The sequence below is a fragment of the Pagrus major genome, chromosome 9, assembly GCF_040436345.1.
Source record: "Pagrus major chromosome 9, Pma_NU_1.0".
NCBI classification, from domain to species: domain Eukaryota; kingdom Metazoa; phylum Chordata; class Actinopteri; order Spariformes; family Sparidae; genus Pagrus; species Pagrus major.
The window spans coordinates 13,619,257-13,632,608 of record NC_133223.1 but is presented as its reverse complement, the minus strand read 5'-3'; the positions used below and the strand labels follow the sequence as shown (position 1 = coordinate 13,632,608).

General features: G+C 42.5%; 1 protein-coding gene across 1 annotated transcript; it reads right to left on the bottom strand.

Moving 5' to 3' along the window:
- Window positions 1-252: 252 nt before the first annotated feature.
- On the bottom strand, window positions 253-1,537 carry pou3f3a (POU class 3 homeobox 3a). Its single transcript, XM_073474066.1, is given in 2 exon segments — window positions 253-342; window positions 344-1,537. Coding segments are annotated over 2 exon segments (1,284 nt in total).
- Between the last annotated feature and the right edge of the window lie 11,815 nt (window positions 1,538-13,352).

Here is a 13,352-nt window from a genome sequence, read left to right as displayed (position 1 = left end):
TAAATTACTTTCTACTCAGATTTTTTTTTTTTACTTCTGTGTCCCACAGGTTGATTTATAGTGCAGAAAAATGCATAAAAGTAGACTGCTCAGAAATGAATACACACTGGATAACATTAATGTGGATGAAGGACATGTGGAGCTGTAAGAAAAGTGAATTTTCTCCTGTCATTTAGGGAGACGTGTTCACCAAAAAGTTATTAAAACACTTCACGTCGCTCAGATTTCTTGTTCTCTTTTATTTGTGTATGTTCACGTGTCGCTGTACATCCTCTTGCAGTCTATGGAGGGTGACGGTGTGTCGGGACCCATGCTGCCCACCTGTGAATACGCGTCCTCCGGGGGTGCGCGGCAGTCCGGGCGGCGTCATGCGCTTCTCCTTCTGCCTGCGGTTGCAGAACCAGACCCTGACCACCTCCTTCTCCAGCTGCAGAGTATCCGCCAGAGAGTTGATCTCCTGCGCGGAAGGTTTGGGACACTTGAGGAAGTGGCTCTCCAGCGCGCCTTTCACGCTCACCTCGATGGATGTGCGCTTTTTCCTCTTCCTGCCCTGGGTGGCGATCTTATCGATGCTGGTCGGGCTCCCGGTCGTGGAGTCGGCCTCCTCCAGCCACTTGTTCAACAGAGGCTTCAGCTTGCACATGTTCTTAAAGCTCAGCTGCAGCGCCTCGAACCTGCAGATGGTGGTCTGTGAGAACACGTTGCCGTACAGGGTGCCCAGAGCTAAGCCCACGTCAGCCTGGGTGAACCCCAGCTTGATCCGTCGCTGTTTGAATTGTTTGGCGAAATGCTCCAAGTCGTCAGACGTTGGGGTGTCCTCGTCTGAGTGCGGCTCGTGGCTCACGCCGTGGTGCTGGTGATGGTGCGCGTGGTGGTTATGGTGGTGGTGATGGTGATGGTGGTGGCTGCTGTGGTCCAGCTCCGGGGATTCCCCGCGCACCAGCCCCGGGTGCATGAGACTCTGCCCGGCGTGCGAGCTGAGCATCCCGTTGACTGTGAAGCCGCCGGGCTGCGAGTAAATGAGGGACTGTTGTTGCTGCTGTTGCTGCTGCTGCTGCCCCTCGGTGATGCTGATGTGCGCCGCAGAGGTGCCTCCCCAACTTCCCGGGTGCGTCTGATGGGGTCCCAGATGTGGGGACCTGTGGTGCAGAGCGGTGCCCGAGTGCAGGTCCTCTCTGCCGGCGTTCCTCTTCACGTCCTGCGGCTGGGAGCTGGGGGGCCATGGGGAGCCGGCCTCCACTGCTGCCACCGCGGCTGCGGCTGCTGCGGCTGCTGCGTGAGGCAGCGATGTCACCCACTGGTGGGCATGGCTTAACATGTGGCCCCCGTTGCTCGCCACCATGGCTCCCTGCATGAAGTCACTCTGCACCATCTTTACCGAAGGGTCCCCTCTGTATCCACTAGACACCGTGGTCACAGCGGTGCTGCCCGGCTGCATGCCACCACCCCTCCGGTCAGAGTGAAGGACCGGGCCGGATAAAATCCTGCTGCTGGCTAGGTATGGACTCGAGGTAGCTGTTGCCATCCCCCAAAGCATAAATCTGAAGATATATATTTCTCTCTTCTGGTGATTTGTTACAGTCCCAGTTTACTCTAATCCATCAAGTCTATCTCAACATGAGCGACACTGTTGCGTGATTGGTTTTTGAAAAAGGTGCGAAATCACTCCATAGATGCTCAGGTGGTAATTTTAGGTATAAAGCAGCTTTCTTAACATTCCTGTGCAACAAAACAAGTCTTCAAAACTTTACTCTGTCCCGGGAGCTGCGCCCTGCGTAATCCACAGACCTGATGATAAAGATAAACACCTGATTTGAGTCCGCGCCAAACTCTCACGTATTATAACCTCTGATAATAACGTTTTAAAGCGATTCAGTGATAATGGCACAGGTCCTCTTGGTAGTTGCGCTCACTCCATCCGCTCTCTCCGGCGCGTCCTCTGCGGAGCGAAGGAGACAAGCATGTGTTTACGGTGTGCCAAGGCTGCGTATTCCTCTTCCCTCTCCATCCAATTACAGCAGCAAGGCTGCGCTCAGCTCCCGCTGATTGGACGCACAGCTAGAGAGGAGTTGTGTGTCTCAGTCGAGCCTCGGGTGCACAAAGTTGTTGCTGCAGAAATCAAGGCGACAATATGACGGAAAATATTGGAAAATTAAAAAGACAAGGTACACAGAAGAGCCCGGCTGTGTCTTCAGTGATGCGCTCATTATGCGTAAATCATCTGAACAGAGAAATCCTGCAACAAAACACAACTTCTCTGCTTCTTCTTCTTCTTCTTCTTCTTCTTCTTCTTCTTATTATTATTATTATTATTATTATTATTATTATTATTATTATTATTATTATGCCTCAGAATTCAACAGTTCTGACGTTTCAAAGCCCCTGACGTTACAGATGCTGTAGGCTATCTACTGTACATGGTTATCTCTTTTCTAAAAAGGCAAAACAGCCGAGGCCGGTGTCAAGGATACTCAAGTCGGCTTTGGTACATAGGGGGTTTATACGCCTCTTGCATGTCAATGCGCTCTCCTTTTCATATGGTAAAGGAAAAGGCCACAGTGTCGTGACGCGCCGCACTGGTGAGCGCTGAATGTGCACAAAAACCAGCCAACAGTTTGATTTTTCCATCCTCCAAAAAACAAAACAAAACAAACCGGTTCTGCTGGGATGTTTCCATGCTGGGTCAGTTTATGGATGGCCTGTTAAATAAACGTGTCATGCGGAATTTTCTACCACGGCTCTGCCTCAGATTTAAGGGCCTTTGGAGAGTAAAAGCGTCGACTGAGAAGCCTGAAGTTCTGTGACTAGAGGAGAGAGCCAGGTGCAGCCCAATAAATGTGCTAATTTATGTTTTTCAGCAGATTTGTGTTGGATCTCATCCAAAAGGTAGAAGATAAATAGGCACAAAAATGTCTTTACCCAACCTGCAACATAAACTGAGACTTTTATCATAACATTTAAATCCACCCCCAGTGACCATGTACCAAATTACCTTTAGATGTATGCAATTTTAGGGTGTAAGTTTGAAATAAGTAATAGCATTCTGTAGCAATAGAGAAGATTTATCAGCAAAAGTAGTTGTGTGTCATGTCCTCTGTATCAGTGATTGTTCAGCTGTTGTCTGAGTTTTATATTGGAGATTAAAATGCAAAAGTCCCAAATAGACAGGATCACCCTCAAAAAACAAACTGTCTGAGATATAATTTCCTGAATCACCATGGAAACCAGTCAGGAAATGTCCCTTCCACAGTCCAGCACCCTTTTTGGGGGGGACGGCATGGCACTCAGGGGTTCATCCCTGACACTCTCACTCTTACGACATAGTTCAACTAATGGTAGCATCACAGGCTGCACAACACAACAAATAACACAACAAAATATTGCACTTGAAGTGAACAACCTGCTGTATTTAAATGCTGGAATTCAATTGCTTTACCCTTATGACAATCATTTAATGTTAGATACCAATTTAAAGAAAAATAAATAAATCAGAAAACAATTATAAAGGTCTGAACTCCTGGCGTTTTAAATGCTGCTGCTATACAGATCAGTTTTTAACTATTAATAAGCAAAATGTGAGGTGACTAGCTGTGAAATGTCTCTCCAGCTGGTGTATTCTCCTCCAACTTAACACTTGTTAACAAGTCATTAAATAGGGCTTCTTACAAACTCCAAGTCTGCAGCTGTGAATGTTAGTAACCTAATATAGAAACAGAAGCTCCGCAGCCCTTTTGCAGATGGAAACTGGACCGAACGAACTTAAGAGCTGAAAGACAAAGCAAGTTTTTATGCACCACAAAGGCCAAATTAATTACCGGCATAGGTGTCACTTACACCGGGGATGCTTGGGACATGTCCACACCGCTTTTTGATATGGCACATTTTTTCCCCACCGCCCCAGCATAATTTCTTAAAAATTCGTTCCTGCCTGCTGCTGATTCTGGTGTGAAATGATTAACATTTTAACCCAGATCTGATATGTACACTGTAAACTAAGGCTAAACAACAGCCAACAACATGTGCAGGAAAGCTGTTATTGCTAATTAGATGATGTGATCAGATACTGTTAAATCAGAAGGTACATTGGATGGGCTAATTAGCCTGATATCCAGCTGGAATAGCCTAATGTTTACTGACACATTAAGATCAATGGGTCTTTTTTGCAGTACATAATAAGATAGTGACTTACAGTACAGTGTTGGGGAGGTATTTGGGGTTTAATTGTGTCAAATGTGTGAATTGATTGTGAGGAATTTAAAAGAATAAAAATTAAAACAAATCAATGACTTAAGTTTTTTTAAATTCATATGGATAAATAAACTAATAATCTAATCCCCGTTCCAGTTTAATCCATGTTCTCACATATCAATATTTAAACCTTATGCTTTCAATGAGTCATGATCAGCTGAACTTGACTCATGAACTCTTGTGATCACTCTGCTTCTCGAGTGTTAAAAGTACGCAGTATTGAAACAACAAGGTAGATTAACTTCACATAAAGGTGCAATGCATTTTTTGTAACTATCTGCTCTGTCGTCATGCAACCGCCCCATTAGATTACAAATGTTAAAGATGTTACAGACGGTTTAAAAAATGTTTTTTTAATGAATTTATTTCCAACACATCCCACACATTCGTAGTTTTTCTGGTTTCAAGAATTCATAATATAATCAAAAAGGATATGGGCATATGTGCATCAAGATTAAGTTCATCCAGTGCCATATCATAACACAGATAATACATCACCAGATGGCACATAGGTCGTTGGTAGTATATGCAGTTTTATTAACAGCTTGTAACTGGTCTGTCAGGCGTTATTAAATGGTTAATTTACGGATTTAAATTCTAAACTGCTGACTGATTAATTAATTAATGACTAACTAGCATTTATAAGCAAGTACAACCAGCTCCAAAGTTATGAATGACTTGTGACTGATCCAAAAAGCATTAGAAGAAATTATTTATCAACCATTAACGAGGCTTTTTACAACTTACAAATGGAAAAGTAAGTAAGTAATAATGTACTCCAGAGTCTATAAAACCCGTTTATTGTTGAGCAGCGTTCAGTAAAAACAGAGTTCGCCTACAAAAGCACCAAAGTGTTTCACATTTCCAGCCTACCAGCACAATGTAGAGAAAACCAGACGAGTCGGGGAATGCAGTAATGTTTTTCATGTGTTGTGCTGGTTGGTCACAGCACTGGATCCTCTATTTGTTATTCATGAAGGAAGCTGGGTGAAGAGGCCTTCTTATGATGCACATTTTTCTCCCTGCCCTCTCTCGCTCGCTCTCCACCAAACTGCTTGACAACTAAGCAAATAATCAGTTTCAGACGAAGTGAATGCTGCAATTAATCCGGCATAATAAGCATGACACCGTCAGCTAATTGACATTATTGTTTCTTTTAGATCATCTTCAAATCAGGTACGCGTAGACTTTCTCCCTCTCTCTCCCTCCCTCTCTCCCTCTCTCTCCCACTCTTCGCCCTCTGTTGAGTCTTCAATATGCAGATCGGCCATTTCTGCCCCTGGGCTATTTTCTTTGGTAGACTTTTGAAATATGCAAATGCTTCCAACAAAAATTGCAAAGGAGAAAAGGAAGGGGGGAAAAAAAGAAACCTTCATCTGGGCTCCAGGAGTTTTCCATTCAAAGAAACAGATGATTTTCTCTTGTTCATGCTCTTGTTCTGGTTCTGTTTGCTTTGTCAGTCAAAGGTCTGTCTAATTAAGCAGAAAGAGAAACACAAACCAGGCAGATAAAACAAAAATTAAGTTGTGAGGATGACTAGAAGTTATTGTTGTTTCTACTCTTATTATTAACGTTCTTCGCAGAGACTCTTACTAGATCTCACTCTTCATGGCTTTCAGGTAACATATATGTTTATGTTCGTATGTCCTGAAAGCTATAAGAGCAGGCAGATCTCTGTCTGTGGTGTTTACAGAATGGAAACACTGCTGAGAGAACAGGACTTATCTCTCGTGGCCTTCATCTCTGCATTCTTTATATTCCACCACTTCAGTGTCATCCTGTGGTTCTGATCATGAGTGTGTTTGACCTTCAGCTCTCCCTGAGTCAGAGAGAGTCTTCGCAGCGTGAGCCTCTACCCACAACCCCCTGCTGCGTGTTTAAATCAGAAGCAAAGGCAGCTGCGGAGAAGCGGGAGCGACGCACGGAGAGACAAAGTGTGGTAGTCGAGGTAAAAGAGGAAAAGAGTAGATGGAGGAGAAACTATCAGAGTTCATCTTCTTCCTGAGAGAGAAGAGAATATGAGGCAGACATGACCAATAATACTCAATTGCAAAGGGAGGTCTCTCTGAGGTTTGGCTACATGTCTGAGTGCACTGTGATGATTCAGCAGGGGTGAAAAGTTTGCTGGGACAGCTGTCCATTTCTTAAAGGAGTAGTTTAACCAAAAATGAAAATTCAGTCATTATCTCCTCAGCCCCATGCCGATGGAAAGCCAGCTGAAGTTGTGGTGGTCCACAGAACATTTCTGGAGCTTCGTAGCCAAACAGCATTGCAGCATTCTCCTAAACAACTGAAGTAGATGGGGACTTGTTTTAAAAATCCAAAAAATAAATAAATAAATAAAATAACCCAACATAAATTGGCTCATCCAGTATATTCTAAGTCTCTAGAAGCCCAGAGATCCCAAATTGATTTGAAAATATGTTTTTTGCACCCTTTTCTAAACCAGAATCTTTACTGTAGCTGCTAAGCTAAAAGCGTTAGCACACACTGTGCGTCAAGGGTTTAAATAACACCTTTTCAAATCAATTTTGGATCTTGGGTTGTACAGAGACTTGGATTATGCCGGATGAGCTGTATGGAGACATTTTATCTTGTTTTTATGTTGTTTTTTTACATTTTAAAAAAGTCCCTAGCTACTTCAGCTGTTTAGGAGAATGCTGCAACCCTGTTTTGCTGTGAAGCTCGAGAAATGTTTTGTGGACTACAAAACTTCAACTGACTTTTTGTCAATATGAGACTGGGTAGATAATGACTGTTTTTTTCTTTTTGGGTGAACTGTCCCTTTAACTGTACTTGATGTAGTGCAATTAGTCATCGCAGAAGGGAATATTCAATTACGAAACCCTGCTGTGGGGTAAATGATGATACCCAACGGACAGATGCACTGGTTAAACACTGTTGTGCTTTGGCCCATTATGTATGAATAGGTGGAAGTTAATGTGTGAAAATTACATTCATTAATCCCAGCGGATCATTTGAAAGGGCCAAAGTGACAAGGAACAGTACAGAGAATACAGCCGGGAAATGGTACAAAGACATCACTCATCTGTGTGTGTGTACGTGTGTGTGTGTGTCCGTGTGTGTGTGTGTGTACACACTGGTGCTTGCAGGTGTCAGAAATTTGCCCGTTCTAAGTGTCTACGCGCATTAACATAATGGTGAAAGACACTCTTGGAATGATGGCCTGTTACAAGCAGACGTCTTGGCTGAATACTTATGCTCAACTAAACAGAATGCGGGGAGAGAGGAGAAACATCTGGGCTGTCATTGAAGGAAAACAGAGGAAATTGAGAAAAGATGAGACTCACGGGATTTAGTGCATTCGGATGAAGTCACGGCCTAAAATGAGAAATATACTGCATATACATGGCTCCAAAAACACAAGACATTGAAGGAAGGCCTGTGAGTTTTTAATTTCCTTTCAGCTTTTACAGAGGCTCATGAACTGAACTAGAAATAAGAAAATATATTGTGACTACTTTTGTGGTTGTATTTGTGTCTTTGAGTTTCTATCTCTAGAGTTCCCATGCCGCCCTTCGCATACGCCTGCAAACAGTATGACAGAGAAATTTAGTCAGGAAATACCTGCAGCTCTGCAGCCTGTGGCTACAGACAACCATAGCCCTGTACCTAGGCCCGGTGCTGAGCCAAGTCAAACAGCGGGTGTCCCTGAAGGGCCGGTCTGGCTGACTCTGGCTGGCCCTGCACTTTTCATGAATGGACAGATTTCTCTCTGAAGCTCCCACCGAGGTCCACGTGGTTATAAAGGCTCTCTGTAGTTAAGATGATTTCTCAGGTGGGTTTAGAGGGAGAGAAGGAAGTATCAGATACTGAAATATTAAGTGACTCTGATACAAGTGGCAGAATAGTTTGTGGCATTTTGGATTCGTGGTACTTTACTCCTGTTACACTGTGGATTATGGATCATAACTGCAGCTATCATAGGGAAAGCGTTTGTAATTTATTGGTTATTATGAAATCAAAATTATGGATATCAGTTGCCTTTTTGTGTCTTGTGTTCCCCGACCCTCAGGGAAAGCTGCACAGATCAAATAATTCACCAACCTGTGATTATTCAGCAGGGTGAGAACAAGTGGCTGAATTTATAATGACTTTTTTGTTCAATTATGTTTGAATCATTGTGGCAATAACAAAAGAACAAACTCAAACATGTAGATGATATTGTGAATGTATCGGCGCCAAGTAGAGCTGAGACATCAATCAAGAAACCTTACAGTGGAATCTAATTAAATAAATGCAATGCATACCTTTGAACACAGCGGGTTAATGATGGTGTGCAGCTTTGGAATTAACACTTATTCACTGCACAGTGAGGGGAGTCTCACATCAGCACTGCACACCGACTCCAAGAGGGTAAAAGCTAAAAAAAAGCTATTTTTAGTTGTTCAGTTCTTGTCAAAGTGACACATTTGGACAACATGCAGACTGACTAAAGTTCAGTGCTGATGAAGGTTTGCAAAGAAAGATAATGTCAACTAGACTACCTGACACACACTGCACTACGTTCTACTGAATGTGGTCTTTGTGAGGATATTCTGATCAACTTTACAAATGATAACCTCTTTCTTAATATTTGATAAATCATCTATGAATGCATTATCAGTAACAATTATACAGAACAACCTGAGGCACAAACTTTCAACTGATCTATCTTCAAATAGTCATCACACTGGCTTCCTTCAGGCGACCAAATGAAACGCACTGTTGCTTTGAGTAAACTTGTAGATTTCTCTGGGTTTGAACATTGCTGCAAACATTTAGGATAATGTAAGTACATAACTCGAACAAAATATGTAACAAAGGTCTTGCCGTTGTTAGAGAAATCTTACATTACATCTTAAAACACACACACTCACACGTACTCTCATGTATGCACTGCCAGAGAGAGGGAATCAAAGTGAATCGAGGGCCACAGCTTGAACCTGTGACAAGCCTTTTGTTGGTTGTAATGTTTGACTTCCCATCCTTGAGAAGTTGTCCTGCAGACCTCGCAGCTCACCTTGTGCCATCCGACTGGCCCCGAGCGCTAACACCACACGAGCCGGATCAGAGACGACCTTGGCACGCTCGCAATGAAAACACAGCCTACTTCAGCGCCTCTCTTTGATGTACATTATCAAAGACCTTTCTCCTCCTCTCCTCCCCGGACCAAAGGCTACTATTGTTTTTGTTGTTGTTATTGATATTGTTTTTCCACCCTTATAACACAAAGCAGTCTGACCATGACTCTGATGCTAATGCGGAGGTGGAGAGGGTGTTTTAATGAGCTGCGGAGTAGATCAGAGGAGCTCAGGGGGGTTAGAGAAAGGGAATAGGTAGCACTGAACATCAAAACACAGCTCGTACTCCAGCCTCTGCTTTTCACCAGCCGTGACCTTTCAGTGCAGCATTGAGGATTGAGGATGGAACAAGGAAATTGTGAATTTTCGCTGAAAAATAAACAATAGAAAAACAAAACTGACTGAAGGTTTGCTTAGAAATTAAAGAGCTGGACAGGTAATTTGGTAAACTGGGCATTTTCCAGGTGGGCTAATGCACATTTGGGCCAATATTATTTACATTTTAAGTGTTAAAGTGGGTCTTTCTTTATAACCAAATCACACCCTGATGTGAGCAGGTCCCTGTGTCAGAATGTAGTTGTAATTCCTTCATTGTTTTGGTTTTGAGCTTGTATTTTGCTTGTCCTAAATTAATGTAATCAGTGCTTGAAGTGAAAAAATATGCTGGTACTCCCCTTATTCACATTTTGGCATTCAGGGGGATGGGATGATGCTCAAGCATCATCCACAGAGCAACCAGGATTTCTCCTGAAGCTCCCAGTGGCCAGTCTGACTAGGTTGCCATGTGTGTCCCTGAATACTTTCTCTGCCCTCTACTTTTAGTGTTTCACACAAACAGAGAACTTCAAGCACTGACAGAGAGAGCCAGGCAAGCGAAAACTGGAACAGGTGAGCATCATGTAGTGCTCCTGGTAATGTGGTTTGTTTCAGTACATTGTGAACTTGATATGGAGATGGTAGAGAAGAGTACCAGGAGTTTATGAAATCTGGCAGTGCACAAGAAAAAGTTAGACACTGCAGGCACTTAAAATACACGGCTGCTGATTGAATGAACCATCTGTCTGTCACCATCTATCATAGGCTAACTTCAACCAATCAGATCAACAGTAGGAGAGGGCTACCACCAGCAGATCCAGCTGGTAAATCCCACAGGAGCCAGTGAGGAGAAGAGCAAAAACATCAGTGTCGCAGTTCTTTCAATTAAATAAACTCTCCACTTATGAAATAAACTGATGCTACAGCGGAGGCTACGCTAAACTCTTCCTAAAACCATTTTTAAGTTTAGCACAATTTAATTACAAAGTACCAACATGTCTTAAAAACTGCAGTTTCTAACATGTACTTAAATGAGACTGCAGAAGTTGTCAGGGACATCAAACATCTTCACAGTGAGACTAGTGAGAGTCATCTACTCACTAGTCCATCTTTACAGGCAGACTTTAGTCACAAACTATTCTTACTCTAACTTTACAGCTTTGATCAGTTTATATAAAAAACGTGTAGAGTTAGTAGTGTAGTAAGGAGCTTAGTGGTGGTGACGTTGAAGTCATGCGACCACAATGTATCGTTCCTCAATGGGTGCTGACTGGGTCAACCACTGTGTGTTCGGCCACAAGCGCAGAGCTTGAGGCCTGGCAGGATGGATTTGTTAGATCACATGATCAGGAAAGCTCGTGCATAAGCTGCCTCACAAGGTGAAGAAAAAGTCATATTACACCAAAGAGTAAAATGCAGAAGTGCAGGTACTGCATACTGTTGAGTACCGGCTCACTTTGAGCGCTGTGTTTAATCACATTACCACACAGCAAATCTGGGACCAGGTAGTATTCCATCATCAGGGAGAGTTCACGAAATTCACAGATTGTGGGACTAACTGGAGATTAAAAGAGATGGAGATGGCTCCCACCTATAAGGATGATCTGTACTGACCACAGTCTTATCAGAGCCTGTCTGAGGTACATATAAGTATGTTCTAAAATGACAATATAAGTAAACAAGAGGAACAAAAGTGTACAGAAGCACAAAACAGAACAAAACAACTTCTAAAATCCTCCTTCACAAACAGACTTGACTAACTCTGTCTGCACAGGTTGTTTTCATGCCTATCAACAAATCCATCATTTCAACACAGACTGTGACAGTTGTGCAAAGATGGACAAAAGCTTTGTAGGAGACAACAATAGGTAAGTCTGAACTGATGCGGGAAGAAATACTGTCTGAACATTCTGAGCTGCTTGTTGCATCAGAGCGTTTTGTTGCTGCTTTGTTTTGTTAAAGAAGACCCCAAAGTTTCTTCAGACTGCTGCTCTCTACCGCTGATCTTCAAAGTCAGAAAAATGTTTGTATGATGGCTATTATTTCCTTGTGGATGCTTCAAAGTTTGCAACTTCTAATTCAAATCTAATCCTACCGTGCACATACTCCAGCACCGCTCACAACTTTTTGGGGCATGGAGGTGAGTCATAGGTCCAGGTATGACATCCTCCTGCAGTCTGGGATCTTTTCGTCTGAGCTCCTGCTGAGATGAAAGTTTATGAGCATCTCTTGCTTCTTAACTCTTTGGATAATGAGATGATACAACCAAACATCTAGCAGCACTGATATGGAACCTTTTTAATCTGGAGACAAAACACAATATCATGTCTCATTTTGAAAACATATTTTACTTAACAACGCTTGAAGAATGTTATTTCAAGACCAAATAAAATACTGTATGATGAGACTTTTGTGGAATTTCAATAAAACACGAGACATGTCATATTTGCATTGCTATATCCCCATCCCACACCCCAAAAGACCGTTTTTTAACAACCAAGTTTTTCTCTTCATAGCCTCTAAGCCTCAGAAATCATCCAGGCCTCCTATAAATCAATAAATCAAAGATTAGTTACATTTTATTTTTGTCAGTAAATGATTTGGAAATTTACATGAGCTACTGAATTTGTCTGAATTCTAAGTTTCTGCGGACCTTGGATGTGTTAAAACTCTACCTTTTAAATGATTGATTGTTGTGTTTAGGTTATGGTTATGGTTTAGACACAAAAAACACCATGTAAGGAAGACATCATGTTTTTTTCGTAGACCACATGCCCTCTGAAACTCTCAGTCTTACCATAAATCTTACCTCTTTCATTTTTTCATAAGATTGACGGCACCTTCTCTCAGGTGACTTGGTGTCCTCTTCCTCCTTCCCCTCATGAACAGCCGTACACATGCTTTTGTTGACAAGCTGAACCAGCCTCCTGCTCTTGCTCTCTTCACGGAGTGAACAGAGGCACCATTCAACCTGCTGTCGTGTGTTGCAGTGAGTGTGGCATCCAAATGACATTGGGGCTGTCATTTTAAGGTAAAATAGTTGCATAATGTTGTTTTAAACAGTTATTTGCCTCAGCCAAAGCCAACTACCTGCTGTGAGTCATTCACCACCATCATGTTTCCAGCTTCACATCTGCATGCTGATAATCTCCAGATGAATTATTGATGAGGACAACTAAACAGACGTGTATACTCATGTTACGAAACATTCAATTTGTCTGGGTCTAATACCTCAGGTCTCCTGAGCATAGCAATCTGTGGAAGCTATGGGACAGTACAGAGGCAGTTTCAGTGTTGCTTTGTGCTAAATGCTAACGTCAGCATGCTAAGATGCTCGCAATGATGCTAATGTTTACTATATAATACACATAATGTTAATTGTTCTTTTTTTTTACATAAACCAAAGTATTGGACATGTTAAATTTTTGACCTAATGATGCTAAATGAAAAGGCAGACAATCAACAAAGTGATTACAATTCATCTTGAGTGGGACATAAATGTGTGGCAAGCCATACAATAGCTGTCAAGATACTTCAGCTACAGCCAATAATGTTAATCTTAAGTCTTTACCATTCATTGTCTGAGAACAGCCCGGTCGCCAGGGTGTAATGTTAGCAGTTAACGTTTCTGCAAACCACAGTAACATCCGAGGCTGACCCCTGTACCGAACGTGGCATATCATGTTCACAGTGTGTGCTTATTAG